The following is a 15,993-nucleotide window of genomic DNA, read 5'->3' on the forward strand; positions in this document are numbered from 1 at the left end:
AGACATTTGATTAACTTCCGTAAGCGAGCCTCCTTTCTGACCACTGCTCCATTCAGTGTGTATTAAATACGAGCACAAGAACTCTGGGGGAGATGATGTCTTAGTGGTGTTGCCACTAGATTATTAATCCAGAGACTCAGCAAATGTTTATTGTGGAGTCCACTAGATGTTGACAAAAGTCGTAGGTAGAAGGAGGATTGGAATGAGGCACTCACTGAGTGTTAAAATGGGCGGCGCGGGCTTGAAGGGCCTGTTTCCTGTGCTGTGTTTGTTCTTTGTTCTGGGAACCCAGCTTCGAATCCCACTACGGCAGGTAGTAGAATGTGAGTTAAATAAAAAATATTCGGATTTAAAAGTCTACTAACGAACACGAAACTAGTGTCAGTTTAGATCAGAGTTGAGGAGGAACTTCCTCACTCATAGGGTGGTGAGTCTCTGGAATTCTCTGCCCGTTGAAGTGGTGGAGGCTGCCTCGCTGAATATATTTAAGTCACGGGTAGATAGGGGAATTAAGGGAGAAAGCGGGAAAGTGGAACTGATCCACTTCAGATCAGCCACGATCTTATTGAATGGCGGGGCAGGCTCGAAGGGCTAGATGGCCGACTCCTGCTCCTATTTCTTATGTGTTGAATTTCAATACAGCTTTGGTTAAATAAACCTCATTTGATTGTCAAAATCTCAAAGCTGGTCAGGTTAAAGGTCAAGCGATTACTGGTGTGTATTTTTTTTTGATGTACAGATGAATCATAAGTTACTGATTGCCGATTGTCCTTTTTTTAAATTAAAAAAAATCGAATCGACAGTTGTGTGCATGTCTGTGGGTGCTATCTGTGTGTGTGTGTGTGTGTGTGTGCTGGAAACACTGGTCAGAATTCTCCAACCTGCAATAAATGGTGATTTGGCCAAGCACCAAATTCTCCATTCCCGCTGATGGGGTGTACGAGACTGGAAGATGCCGACCAAGGTGATTATTTTAGGAGCAGCAAGAAAAACACCAAAGAAGACACGTTCACCACCAACACTGTATTTTATTAGTTGAGCCATAATGTCAGACTTTCCAGAGTATCATCATTCTGCTTCAGCAGCCCAGGAACTGTCTCCACATTCAAAGGACAAAAACAGCCCGGGAAACAGGCCCTTCGGCCCAACGAATCCGCACCGCCGTCTTAACATTACCAGCTGCACCAGGAAGTAAACGTGGAACGGCTTATAATTGTACAATGGGTTCGATGCCAGTTCTTGAGGATTTCGGAAGTGCCAGTCACATCCACAGATTCTAGTGACGATACTGTGGTGCCACTGTTTCCCCGAACCACTCCTGCTCCTACTTCATACGCCTGTCCTTTAACTCATTAACAAGGTGTACAATAATCTCCAACTGATAGTCTAAATGGTTTTTGTAGCAAAGAGACAAAGAACAACACAGCCCAACGAACCCACGCCGCCCATTGTGAGTCCCCTCTTACACCCATGACCCTTGTCTTATGGCCCTCCACATTGGAAACCAGATTGAGGGGAGACTAATTTAGGGACCATTTGTTACACCAATCAGCCTAAGAGCACATCTTTGGGGTGTGGGAGGAAACCGGAGAAAACCCACGCAGTCACGGGGAGAATGCGCCACCTCCCGCAGACACCGGCCCATGTATCTGCACAGCAAACAGTGATAGTCACTGAGCTGTCGTGTTGCCCAGCATCTGGTCCAGTTTAAGCGCACACCAACGACGTGAAGCTACTCTCGAAACATCCAAGAGCAGCCCTCGTACGACCCATCGCGTGTATGCACCTTGTTGGACAACAAGGCGGACCCAATCACCTGTGGATTATAAGAGGAAAAACAGAAGAGACAGAACAGCTGTACGGTTACAGTCACTATACAGCTTACGGTTAATCGGTTTTGTCTCAATATAATCTTCATTTGGGAGCACAGTACAAGGGGCCATGGGCTTAAGGTGAGGGGGGAGAGGTATAACACAGATATTAGAGGGAGGTTTTTCACACGGAGGGTAGTGGGGGTATGAAATGCTCTGCCAAGTAAGGTGGTGGAGGCAAACATGCTGGAGTTGTTTAAGAGTAACTTAGACAGGCACATGAGTGGGTTGGAGATGGGAGGATATAGGAGATTGTTTTAAATAAGGTTCATTAGCATTGGTACATCCCTGGTAATGTAAAAGGATGTGGGATGATAATAATGTTGTTCTCTTTTAATTCACAGGTTTTAAGTCGGTCCGCCTTGTTGTCCAACGAGGGGCATACACGCGATGGGTTGTACTTGGGCTGCTCTTGGATGTTAGAGAGTAGCCTAGTGCTTCATGTCGTTAGTGTACGCTTAAACTGGACCAGATACTGGGCAACACGACAGCTCAGTGACTATCGCTGATTGCTGTGCAGACACATGGATTTGGGCCGGTGTCTGTGGGAGTTTGCACATTCTCCCCATGCTTGCGTGGGTTTTCTCCGGGTGCTCCGGTTTCCTCCCACACCCCAAAGATGTGCTATTAGGCTGATTGGAGGTAATAACTTGTCCCTAAATTAGTTTCCCTCAATGTGGAATGCCATAACCCCTCCGGAGTTGAGGGGGTTGAGCTATGAGGAGAGGCTGAATAAACTAGGCTTGTACTCGTTAGAGTTTAGAAGAATGAGGGGAGATCTCATTGAGACGTATAAGATGATGAATGGGATGGATAGGATAGAGGTGGAGAGACTCTTCCCGCTCAGAAAGGACAGCAGGACTAGAGGGCACAGCCTCAAGATAAAGGGGGAGGGGGAGGGCGGTTTAGAACGGAGTTGAGGAGGAACTTCTTCACTCAAAGGGTGGTGAATCTCTGGAATTCTCTGCCCGTTGAAGTGGTGGAGGCTGCCTCGCTAAATATTTTTAAGAAGCGGGTTGATGGGTTCTTGATAAGAGAGGGGATTAAGGGTTATGGGGAGAGGGCGGGAATGTGGAACTGAGCCACGACAGATCAGCCATGATCTTATTGAATGGCGGGGCAGGCTCGAAGGGCTAGATGGCCGACTCCTGCTCCTATGTTCTTACGTTCTTATAAGCATAGATAAGGGTCATGGGTGGAGGGGGTAATGTTAAGATGGCGGCGCGGGCTCGTTGGGCCAAAGGGCCTATTTCCCGGGCTGTTTTTGTCCTTTGTTCTTTGTTAAAGCTCGATCAGACATGACTGACTGCTTTTCTATTCAGTGGTCTTCACTGCTGAGGTTCACCGTTAATCTTGAAAATCCCTCAGCGTCACTCAAGCCTCGAATTGGTCAAAGTCGCCGTTTAAATAATACTAGTTAAAATTATTAAAATTATTAAAATGAGCTATGAGGAGAGGCTGAATAAACTGGGCTTGTACTCGTTAGAGTTTAGAAGAATGAGGGGAGATCTCATTGAGACATATAAGATGATGAATGGGATGGATAGGATAGAGGTGGAGAGGCTCTTCCCGCTGAGAAAGGACAGTAGGACTAGAGGGCACAGCCTCAAGATAAAGGGGGGGCGGTTTAGAACGGAGTTGAGGAGGAACTTCTTCACTCAAAGGGTGGTGAATCTCTGGAATTCTCTGCCCGTTGAAGTGGTGGAGGCTGCCTCGCTAAATATATTTAAGACGCGGGTTGATGGGTTTTTGATAAGAGAGGGGATTAAGGGTTATGGGGAGAGGGCGGGAATGTGGAACTGAGCCACGACAGATCAGCCATGATCTTATTGAATGGCGGGGCAGGCTCGAGGGGCTAGATGGCCTACTCCTGCTCCTATTTCTTATGTTCTTATTAGCTTAGATTGAATACAGTCTGGAAGGTCGCAAGTTTCTACAAATGTTACAGAGGGAGATTGGGGGGGTGGGGTAAGAGGATATATTGATGGGGTGAGAGGGAGGAAGTGTCAGGAGACGTGTGGGGAGGGCGGATTTGGCCTGGAGAAGTTTTTTTTGTTGTTGGAGATTGGGTATAACTTGAAGTGCGTGCAAACTAGAACCAGCAGGCAGCCCTCACCATCCCCTGCTGGATACCTCAGACAGCGGTTGCGCTCATTTTATTTTACTCTTGGTCTGTTCGGTGCAGTGCTCCATGATCTCACTGAGGGTGGGCCTCGGGGGAACCACTGGAGGTATCTTCCGCTGCCCTCCTTTCTCTTGGTTAGCGGTACCTGCAACGGTCAAAATCCAAGATCAGTGAAGTCCCCCATACTCTCGCACTCAGCGCCGTATTGCTCAGAGAATTCTACCTTTAATCAGGTAATCATTTCGTTGCCCAAATTTTGCGTGACCCTCCGAGCAGTATTACTGCGTTCACGCGCTCTTCATTTTCGCCATCAAATCTAAGGGGTGATTCTCCCCAGAAAATGCTCAATTTGCGGGAAAGCTCTTGTAAGTCGTGGTTGTTTTTTTCCAGTGGGGGTTCAGACTCGAGTGCCCCCCCCACCCTCGTTGCAATGCAGAGGTCGCAGTCGTGAATATCATTAAAAGCTCGGGGTGAGTGAGTGGATGCCAGAGGCGGAGAATCCCGGAACTTGGTGCGTGCCTCGAACTGTCAGTTTGCTGGCCGAGACAATCGTTATCCCCACCCCCATAGGCCCCCCACCCCCTAGGCCCCTTCCCTTTGGCACTGCCCCATGCCCAGTGCGAAGGTGCCCCCCCCCGAGCATGGGCATTTTGCCCCTTGGGCAGTGCCAGGGGGACTATCCCCCCCCCCCAACTTTGCAGGGGCCTCAATTACCCCCCTTGCCTCCAGTGGGGTCTCCCGCTATTTCCCCAAAAACGGGAAGCTAATCTAAACCCCGCCGGAGTGAAATTGTACTGGAAGGTAGGGAGAGGCTAGCGGGCCTGGAGAATTCAGTCCCGGGCCTGATAATCACATTTAAATAACAATTAAAATAAGATTTAAATCATTCGCCTGCTATTCTTGCCGGTTTCCAGTATGGTCCCAAACGTGCCAGATATCTGGCGCTGGGATATGCGCGCCCAGCGGGAACGCTTGTGTAAATCGGCCCATACGCAATTCTCCCAGCCCGCACTAAGAAATTAGCACAGCGTGATGAATCGCCCCCTTGCTGTTAAATACTGAGGGCAAACTTTTCTCGGAGAGATTCTGTGTCAAACGGGCAAGCAAACAGGTCTTCTTGTCCATTTTGCCAGCAAGGAAAGTGGTGGTAATTTACAACATTCTGTGATTCCTGCCAGGAGGGGGAGTGGGCGGAACCTATCGACAATAAGAAGCTAGCTGCAGACTTCTAGGGGCGCTTTTGCACATGCGTCCCATCGCCCAGTATACAAGTGTACTGGGAGATCTAGAATCATAGAGCCCTAGAGTGCAGAAAGAGGCCCTTTGGCCCATCTAGTCTGCACCTAACACAATCCCACCCAAGCCCTATCCCCATATCCTTACATATTATACCCACTAATCCCTCTAACCTACGCATCCCTGGACACTCAGGGGCAATTTCTTAGCACAGCCAATCAACCTAACCCGCACATCTTTGGACTGTGGGAGGAAACTGGAGCACCCGGAGGAAACCCACGCAGACACGAGGAGAACGTGCAAACTCCACGCAGACAGTGACCCCGAGCCGGGAATCGAACCCAGGACCCTGGAGCTGTGAAGCAGCAGTGCTAACCCGCTGTGCTACTGTGCTGCCCGTCACGCACTCTGTCACTCACCCGCACACTCAAGGACATCACCTTCATCCCCCCCCATGGTAGGCCACCCCGATTGCTGACCACTGACCCCCAATTGCTAACCACAGCCCCCCAGTCGCCAGCCACACTGGCCAAATCCCACCCCCCCCACCCCGATGTAGGGCTCCGTCTTTCCCTCCCTTCCAAACCTCCTCCCCCATCCGGCTCAGCGCTGTCAGATCCCGTCCCTAATTAGACCCCAGCCACTCAGGGCCACCTCCCTCCCCCCTCCCCCCGGTCCCTGGCACTGCCGGAGCCCATCGGGCAGCTCGTAACAGCTCCCGCTGGGAGTCCAGCGGGCTGAGATTTGCCCCCAAGATGGTCAAAGTTTACTCAAATCAAACTTGGTGAAGAAGCCAAGCTCACACCCATACATAAGAACATAAGAAATAGGAGCAGGAGTAGGCCACCTAGCCCTTCGAGCCTGCCCCGCCATTCAATAAGATCATGGCTGATCTGTCGTGGCTCAGTTCCACTTTCCCGCCCTCTCCCCATAACCCTTAATCCCCTCGCTTATCAAAAACCCATCAACCCGCGTCTTAAAAATATTTAGCGAGGCAGCCTCCACCACTTCAACGGGCAGAGAATTCCAGAGATTCACCACCCTTTGAGTGAAGAAGTTCCTCCTCAACTCCGTTCTAAACCGCGCCCCCTTTATCTTGAGGCTGTGCCCCCTAGTCCTGCTGTCCTTTCTGAGTGGGAAGAGTCTCTCCACCTCTATCCTATCCATCCCATTCATCATCTTATACGTCTCAATGAGATCTCCCCTCATTCTTCTAAACTCTAACGAGTACAAGCCTAGTTTATTCAGCCTCTCCTCATAGCTCAACCCCCTCAACTCCGGCATCAGCCTAGTAAACCTCCTCTGCACTCCCTCCAAGGCCAAAATATCCTTGCGTAAGTACAGCGACCAAAACTGCACACAGTACTCCAGCTGCGGCCTCACCAATGCCCTATACAGCTGCAGCAAGACCTCCCTACTTTTATATTCAATCCCCCTCGCTATGAAGGCCAGCATCCCATTTGCCTTCCTGATCACCTGCTGCACCTGCAGGCTGGGTTTTTGCGACTCATGCACAAGGACCCCGAGGTCCCTCTGCACCGTCGCCTGCTGCAGTTTTTTGCCAATGTACCTCAATCAGAAATGTGAATGTTCCAACCTCTGAGCGACGGGGAACTAAACTCTGGTCGGTTGGCGCCTTAATGAACACGCCAATGAGATAATACCTGGAAAAAGGCTTCCCCACAGATCTTCTTGACCCACCTTCAACCCGCTTCCAAAGTCCCAAGAATACAATTCCTGAAATTCATCCCAACATTAGGAAGCTGACCTCCTGGCAAATTCATTTCTCTTGCCTACCAAGCTTCCCATAGTTGGATTGGATGATTCCAGCCCTGTCTACAACAACGGGGATCAAGTGGAAAGGATCGCGAGTTTCCAGGTGTCCAGATCACCAACAACCTGTCCTGGTTCCCCCCTCCCCGTGCCCACCAACGCCTCGACTTTCCCAGAAGACTAAGGAAATTTGGCACGTCTGCTACCCTCTCACCAACCTTTACAGACACAGCAGAGAAACCACAGCTTGGTATGGGCTCCTGCTCTGTCCAAGACCGCAAGAGACTAAATATAATCATGAACGAAGCCCAAACCACCTCTCAAACCAGCCTGCCATCCATTGACTGTGTCTACACTTCCTTGGGAAAAGCAGCCAGCGTAATCACACACGCACCCTGGATATTCTCTCTTCCACCTACTTCTATTGGACAAAAGATACAGAAAACAGTACCAACTGACTCAAGACAGCTTCTTCCCTGCTGCCATTGGACCTTTGAATGGACCTACCTCGCATTAAGTTGATCTTTCTCTACACCCTAGCTATGACTGTAACACTACATTCTGCACTCTCTCCCTTCCTTCTCTATGAACGGTATTCAGAACAAAGAACAACACAGCATGGGAATTAGGCCCCTCGGCCCAACGCGCTGCCATTTTAACATTGTGAGTCCCCTCTTCCACCCGTGACCCTTGTCTATGCTTATGGCTCTCCACATTGGAAACCAGATTGAGGGGAGACTAATTTAGGGACAATTTGTCAGCCTTAGAACACATCTTTGGGGTGTGGGAGGAAACCGGAGCACCCGGAGAAAACCCACGCGGGCACGGGGAGAATGCGCAAACTCCCACAGACACCGACCCAAATCCATGTGTCTGCACAGCAATCAGTGATAGTCACTGAGCTGTCGTCTTGCCCAGTATCTGGTCCAGTTTAGGCACACACTAACGACATGAAGCACTAGGCTATTCTCGAAACATCCAAGAGCAGCCCAAGTACGACCCACCACCTGTATTCTTCGCCTGTATAGTGTGCATGAAACAATACTTTTCATTGTATACTAATACATGTGACAATAATAAATCAAATCAAAGATAGTGAGTATCCAAAAACTGTTATGGTTCCAGAAGCCCTCACGTTACACTCATAGAACATAGAACATAGAACATAGAACATTACAGCGCAGAACAGGCCCTTCGGCCCACGATGTTGCGCCGACCAGTTAAAAAACAATGACCCACTAACCTAAACCAATCCCTTTCCATCCATAAACCTATCCACGGATCTCTTAAACGCCCCCAAACTAGACGCATTTACAACTGCAGCAGGCAGGGCATTCCAATCCCTCACCACCCTCTGGGTAAAGAACCTACCCCTCACATCCGTCCTATAACTACCCCCCCTTAATTTAAAGCCATGCCCCCTCGTGCTAGCTTTCTCCATCCGAGGAAAAAGGCTATCACTATCCACCCTATCTAAACCTCTAATCATCTTATATGTTTCAATAAGATCCCCTCTTAGCCGCCTTCTTTCCAGCGAAAACAACCCCAAATCCCTGAGTCTCTCCTCATAGGACCTCCCCTCCATACCAGGCAACATCCTGGTAAACCTCCTCTGCACCCTCTCCAAAGCCTCCACATCCTTCTTGTAATGCGGGGACCAGAACTGCACACAGTACTCCAAGTGCGGACGCACCAGAGTTGTGTACAGTTGCATCATGACGCTGCGACTCCTAAATTCAATCCCCCTACCAATAAACACCAAGACACCGTATGCCTTCTTAACAACCTTATCTACTTGATTCCCAACTTTCAGGGATCTATGTACACATACACCTAGATCCCTCTGTTCATCCACACTATTCAAAGTCCTCCCGTTAGCCCTATACTCAACACATCTGTTATTCCTACCAAAGTGAATTACCTCACACTTCTCCACATTAAAGAACTGTAAGCCTGTAACTCTGCCCATTGACTAGTTATTGTCTAACTATTGACCAGTGCCAAACCTGCTCTTGGTCTCCAGTTTGTTTAAATATCGCTGGATTTGTATCTGGAACAGTTCCAGTACAATACAGAGGCCTGCATTTTGAGATGAGAAGCCTCTTAATCTCGGCCCTGCGTTATTGTATTAACTAGGCTGGTATAGTTACTGTCACGTCAAATTGCAGGAAGGAAACTAATGCATCAAACATCAAAGCCCAACTCTGTAGCACATTGTCTGCCAGCACCACAGTGTCGCTAGGACCTCGGTATTTGCAGTATGTTATACTAATCTACCCACCTATCTATTAGAAGCATTTTGTACGCAATAAGAAACCCAATTTAATGGACAACTAATCAAATTGCCCGTGGAATTACAGACAGAGGCACGCACACAGACTGAAAAAATGAAATTCACAGTGACATTAGCTGGAGCAGTTTTTACCTGAATCCGGCTGTTTCTCTGGAAACCTCGGATCCTGGTTCTGTTTCCACACATTTTTATTGGGAATAGCTTGAGTGTTTTTCTTCTGCTGGAGGTGCCTCTTGCTGTTCCGCCTGTAGACCTCTTGACTGATCTGCTTCCGTTCAGTCTTGTGGATGCTCTGTGCGTTCCGGATGGTTGACCTGAAAATAGGTCACTGCGTTACGACGACACGTGTTTGTAGAGGGCTTGGATTGTTCTCTTTGTGGTGGAGAAGGTTGGGTTGGGAGATGTGAGGGATATAGGATTACGAGGGTGAGTAGGCAGCAGCTGCTCCCCTTGGTTCAGGGGTCAAGTATCACGAGCTAAGGGTGAGGGGGGAGAGGTATAATTTGGATGCTAGAGGGAGGTTTTTCACACAGAGGGTCGTGGGGGTATGGAACGCACAGCCAAGTAAGGTGGTGGAGGCAGGAACGCTGGACTTGTTTAAGATTTACTTAGATAGACACATGAGCGAAACAGGGATGGAGGGTTATAGGAGATGGTTATAAATAAGGATCAGAGCCTTGGGACGATCCTAGAAATCTAATGCTACATGTGTTGATGTTTTGTCTCTTTTACTCCACAAGTGTGTAGGTCCACTTTGTTGTCTAATGAGGGGCATACACACAGTGGGTCATGCATGGGCTGCTCTTGGATGTTTCGAGAGTGGCCTAGTACTTCGCGTCGTTAGTGTACGCTTAAAATTGGACCAGATACAGGGCACCACAACAGCTCAGTGACTATCACTGATTGCTGTGCAGATACATGAATTTGGGCCGGTGTCTGTGGGAGTTTGCGCATTCTCCCCGTGCTTGCGTGGGTTTTCTCCGGGTGCTCCGGTTTCCTCCCACACCCCAAAGATGTGCTGTTAGGCTGATTGGTGTAACAAATTGTCCCTAAGTTATTCTCCTCTGAATCTGGTTTCCAATGTGGAGTGCCATAAGCGTAGACACGGGTCAAGGGAGGTGTAGGAAAATGCTTTGTTAAGATGGTGGCGTGGGCTCGTTGGGCCTGTTTCCCGTGCTAGGTTGTTCTTTGTTATGAGGGGAGCACAGAGTGAGGGACAGGAGAGTCAGAGGGAAACATTTTGTCACTCAGAGGGCACTAAGAATTTGGAATGCACTGCCTGGGAAGATAGTGGAGGCCGAAAACTTTACAACCATTAAAAAAAATGCTTGGGTGAGCAACCTGAAATAGTCTGATCATGTAACGCAAAAGGGCAGAATTAAGCTATGTTAGCACTGTGATACGTGACCCTAATACTAATTCACTGTTCCAAATTTCTATTTAATCTTCCAAAGAAGAGTTCATGTTATTTTTACACCGTGCTGAGGAGACAAGAACAGGCAAACCTCGCTATTCCAAACCAAACACAATGGGCGATGCCTTCCCTTCTGCGATGTTCCTAAGATAATGGAAGTTATGAGATGTACAGATAGGGTGAACAAGTGGAATCTTTTTCCCAGGGCAGAAAGGGAGCACAAGTTCAAGTTTAGGGGGGAAATGTTCAGTGGAGATGTGCGGGGGAAGTTTCTTTTAACACAGAGAGTGGTAGTGGCCTAGAATACACTGCCCAGTGAGGTGGTTGAGGCAGTCACTTTAGCCACATTTAAGACTTATCTTGATAGGCGAATGAACAAACAGGGGAACAAACAGGAAATGGCAAATGGAATTTAATGTTGGCAAGTGCGAGGTGGTCCACTTTGGTAGGAATAATGGTAGGAAGGACTATTACTTACGCAGCGAAAAACTGCAGCAGGCGACGGTGCAGAGGGACCTCGGGGTCCTTGTGCATGAGTCGCAAAAACCCAGCCTGCAGGTGCAGCAAGTGGTCAGGAAGGCGAATGGGATGCTGGCCTTCATAGCGAGGGGGATTGAATATAAAAGTAGGGAGGTCTTGCTGCGGCTGTATAGGGCATTGGTGAGGCCGCAGCTGGAGTACCGTGTGCAGTTTTGGGCGCCGCACTTACGCAAGGATATTTTGGCCTTGGAGGGAGTGCAGAGGAGGTTTATATAGAACATTACAGCGCAGAACAGGCCCAACATGCCTGAGTTTATGATGAGTTAACAGAGACGGTTGATGAAGGTGATGCAGTTGATGAGGTGTTGAACTTCCTAAAGGCACCAGATAAAGCGCCAACGCAACAGGTTTGCTGGCAAAGTTAAAAGTCATGGAATAAAAGGGGCAGCGGCAGCGCGGGTACAAAGTCAGTTTAGTGACAGGAATCAGAGGCGTGATAGAACGAAAGAACAAAGAGAAAAACAGCACAGGAACAGGCCCTTCGGCCCTCCAAACCTGCACCGATCATGTGTCCCTAACTAGACCATCCGTTTGTATCCCTCTATTCCCAGTCTGTTCATGTGGCTATCTAGATAAGTCTTAAATGATCCTAGCGTGTCTGCCTCCACCACCTTACTTGGTAATACACACCACCCTCTGTGTAAAAAAAATCTCCCGCATATCCTTATTGAAACTTGCCCTCCCTTACCTTGAACTTGTAACCCCTTGTGTTTGTCATTTCTGACTTGGGAAAAAGCTTCACCCTATCTATGCCCTTCATAATTTTATAAACTTCTATTAGATCACCCTTCAACCTCCGTCTTTGTAAGGGGAAGAACCTTAGTTTACTCAGTCTCACCTCATAGCTGATACTCTCCATACCAGGCAACATCCTGGTAAACCTTTTCTGCACTCTCTCCAAAACCTCCCCGTCCTTTCAGTAGTGCGGTGACCAGAACTGGACGCAGTATTCCAGATGTGGTCTAACCAACATTCTATATAACTGCAACATCACATGCCAACTTTTATACTCTAATAAAGGCAAGCATGCCATATGCCTTCTTCACCACCTTTTCCACCTGTGCTGCCACCTTTAAGGATCTGTGTACTCGCACACCCAGATCCCTCTGTGTGTCTATACTCCTGATGGTTCTGTCATTTATTGTATAGCTCCCCCCTGCATTAGATCTACCAAAATGTATCACTTTGTTTATCTGGATTAAATTCCATTTGCCGTTTCTCTGCCCAATTTTCCAGCCTATCTACATCCTGCTGTATTCTCTGACAATGTTCATCGCTATTCGCAACTCCAACAATCTTTGTGTCATCCGCCAACTTACTAATCAGACCAGCTACATTATCTTCCAAATCATTTATCTTTCAAATCGCAACACAGCAGGTGGTGAAATTTGAATCCAATAAAAATCTGGCATTAAAAACTCTCATGAAACAATTGTCCATCTGGTTCACCGATGTCCTTTAGGGAAGGAAATTGGCCCTCTTTACCTGGTTCTGGCCTACACGTGACTCCAGGCCCACAGCAATGTTTGTCTCTCAAATGTGCTCTATAATGGAGGGATGGGCAATAAATGTTGGCCTAGCCTGCAATGCTTACATCCCATAAATTAATTTAAACCCCAGGTTGCGTCCTGTGACGCGTGGGAACTGTCAGATTCCCACCCCTATCAGTGGTGTTTGACAATTTGGACTTACCTTCTCGGTGGAGGTTGCTTGCTTCTGTTTGAGCTGAATCCTGCTTTCTCCGCTGTTCCTGATTTCTGGAGGTACATAGATGGATAATAGCCAGTAGAATCTCCTTTCCTGTTTCAATAAAACGTACGAGTCATTCTTTGTGAACTAGTAGGGAAGGCCTGGGACCTGCAGGTGGATGTTAGTTAGTGACTTGACTCAAAACCTTCCCTGAGAGAAGTGAAATAGGATTTTCGCGGAGGAATTGATTGAAAACCTCGATTTTCACCATTGCCTGTCAAACCTTTGACTTCTACCATCTAGAAGGATACCTGGGAACACAACACCCAAAGGTTCCCTTTCGTAAAACCCTTGTCAGACCCCACTTGGAGTACTGTGCGCAGTTCTGGTCTCCTGGATGTGGAAGCTATTGAGAGGAGATTTACAAGGATGTTGCCTGGATTGGGAGGCATGCCTTATGAGGATAGGTTGAGGGAGCTGGGACTCTTCTCCCTGGAGAGACGAAGGTTGAGAGGCGACCTGATAGAGGTTTATAAGACGTTGAGAGGAATAGATAGGGTGGATTCTCGGAGGCTATTTCCCAGGGCTGAAATGGTCGCTACGAGAGGACACAGGTTTAAGGTGCTGGGGAGCAGGTACAGAGGAGATGTTAGGGGTAAGTTTTTCACTCAGAGGGTGGTGAGTGAGTGGAATCGGTGGTGGTGGTAGAGGCGAACTCGCTGGGGTCTTTTAAAAGACTTCTGGATGAGTATATGGGATTTAATGGGATTGAGGGTTATAGATAGGCCTATGGCCTGGTAGGTATTGACGTGATTGGCGCAACTTGTGGGCCGAAGGGCCTGTTTGTGCTGTAGTGTTCTATGTGCGTCATCTTGACTTGAAGATAAATCGCCATTGTTTCACTGTCGTTGGGAGAAAATCCTGGAACTCCTCCCTCATCACACTGTGGCTGTTCCTACACCTCATGGACTGCAACAGCTCAAGAACTTGGCTCACCTCCATCTTGAGAAGGGCGATCATAGAATAATAATGCTGGTCTAACTAGCGACACCTCATGAAATATGGAAACCAAAGGTCAGTAATGTTATCGGGAGGTTTGAAACTATGTTATAGAATCTCTACAGTGCAGAAGGAGGCCATTTGGCCCATCTACACAATCCCATCAAGCCCTATTCCACATATTCACCCTGCTAATTCCCCTGACACTAGGGTCAAATTAACCCATCAACCTAACCCGCACATCTTTGGAGTGTGGGAGGAAATCGGAGCACCCGGAGGAAACCCACGCAGACATGGGGAGAATGTGCAAACCCCCCGCCCGAGCCAGGAATTGAACCCGGGTCCCCAGTGTTGTGAGGCAGCAGGGTTAACCATTGTGTCACCACGTTGCCACTGAGTGGGGTTGGGCATGGGCGCATGTACAAGGGGAATAAGGAGCATAAATTGAGAGTGTTGGACAATGCTGGCGGAGGAAATAGCACAGGAATAGGGGGATTATATGGGGCGGCATGGTAGCACAGTGGGTTAGCACTGCTGCTTCACAGCTCCAGGGTCCTGGGTTCGATTCCCGGGCTCGGGGTCACCGTCTGTGTGTGGGGTTCGCACATTCTCCTCGTGTCTGCGTGGGTTTCCTCCGGGTGCTCCGGTTTCCTCCCACAGTCCAAAGATGTGCGGGTTAGGTTGATTGGCTCTGCTAAGAAACTGCCCCTTAGTGTCCAGGGATGTGTAGGTTCGAGGGTAAATGTATGGGGGTTGGGCCTGGGTGGGATTGTGTTCGGTACAGACTCGATGGGCTGAATGGCCTGTTTCGGCACTGTAGGGTTCTGCGTCCTACAAGGAAAAGAAAGTGAGGTTTACAAAGTACGTATACAACAAAGTGCACTGAATCAGGTTGGTGATTTGCAAACGAGAATACATTTAGGGGCAATAAGGGAAATACAGCTAAAAATGATGACAACTATGTACCTCAAAGTGTTCAAGGAAGGAAAAAAGGGAAGTGTTGTGGTGCAGTTGACTAATGTAGATAATGATAGCCATTCTCTTCATCTTTGTTACACGAGGCGCCGTGTTATTACAGGGAACCAGGCACCACACACAGAAAAAACTGCCAGAGAGAATGAATAAGGACATTTGCAGACGTTGAAAAGCAAAGAAGATTTGTTCCGTTACTGTGAAACGTTCTACAGGACTCCAGATTGTGCGTGCGTGTCTGTCTGCATGTGTGTACGTGTGAGCGCGCACACGTTTGCACGTGTGTGTGTCTGCGTGTAGCAAATCGACATGGAAATCGCACATTGTTAAAAATGGCGGCGCGTTAGGCCGCAGGGCCTGTTTCCCGGGCTGTGTTGTTCTTTGTTTTCGTTCGGCGCACAATTCGGGTTACACCGAGGGAGGATTTAGCATGGCTTTCAAAACGGGGTCTTTTCAGAGGCTTCTGGGTGAGTACATGGGATTGAGGGTTCTCGATAGGCCTGGTAGGTAGGGATACGATCGGTGTAACTTGTAGGCCGAAGGGCCTGTTTGTGCTGTGGTGTTCTACGTTCTATATGTTCTATGTTCTAATGTGTCTAACCAGCACATCTTTCAGACTGTGGGAGGACCCTGGAGCACCCAGAGGAAACCCAAGCGTAGAACATAGAACATTACAGTACAGGCCATTCGGCCCTCGATGTTGCGCCAACCAGTGGAACCAATCTAATGACCCTCTAACCTAAACTATTCCAATGTTATCCATATCCACTGACCATTTGAACGCCCTTAAAGTTAGCGAGTCCACAACTGCTGCAGGCAGGGCATTCCACACCCTCTGAGTAAAGAACCTACCTCTGACATCCGTCCTATAATTACCACCCCTCAATTTAAAGCTACATCCCCTCGTGTTAGCCATCACCATCCGAGGAAAAAGGCTCTCACTGTCCACCCTATCTAACCCTCTGATCATCTTGTATGCCTCAATTAGGTCACCTCTTAACCTTCTTCTCTCCAATGAAAATAACCTCAAGTCCCTCAGCCTTTCCTCATAAGACCTTCCCACCATACCAGGCAACATCCT

General features: G+C 48.4%; 1 protein-coding gene across 1 annotated transcript in view; it reads right to left on the reverse strand.

The window, feature by feature from the left end:
- Positions 1-3,839: 3,839 nt before the first annotated feature.
- Positions 3,840-15,993, reverse strand: part of ncf1 (neutrophil cytosolic factor 1) — a 72,511-nt gene continuing 60,357 nt past the window's right edge. Inside the window, 3 exon segments of the mRNA XM_080210900.1 lie at positions 3,840-4,141; positions 9,431-9,612; positions 12,945-13,052. Coding sequence (XP_080067026.1) covers positions 4,023-4,141; positions 9,431-9,612; positions 12,945-13,052 — 409 coding nt within the window. The 3' untranslated portion in view covers positions 3,840-4,022.

The sequence above is a fragment of the Carcharhinus amblyrhynchos genome, chromosome 23 (assembly GCF_965287045.1).
Source record: "Carcharhinus amblyrhynchos chromosome 23, sCarAmb.v2.hapA, whole genome shotgun sequence".
Classification (NCBI taxonomy): Eukaryota; Metazoa; Chordata; class Chondrichthyes; order Carcharhiniformes; family Carcharhinidae; genus Carcharhinus; species Carcharhinus amblyrhynchos.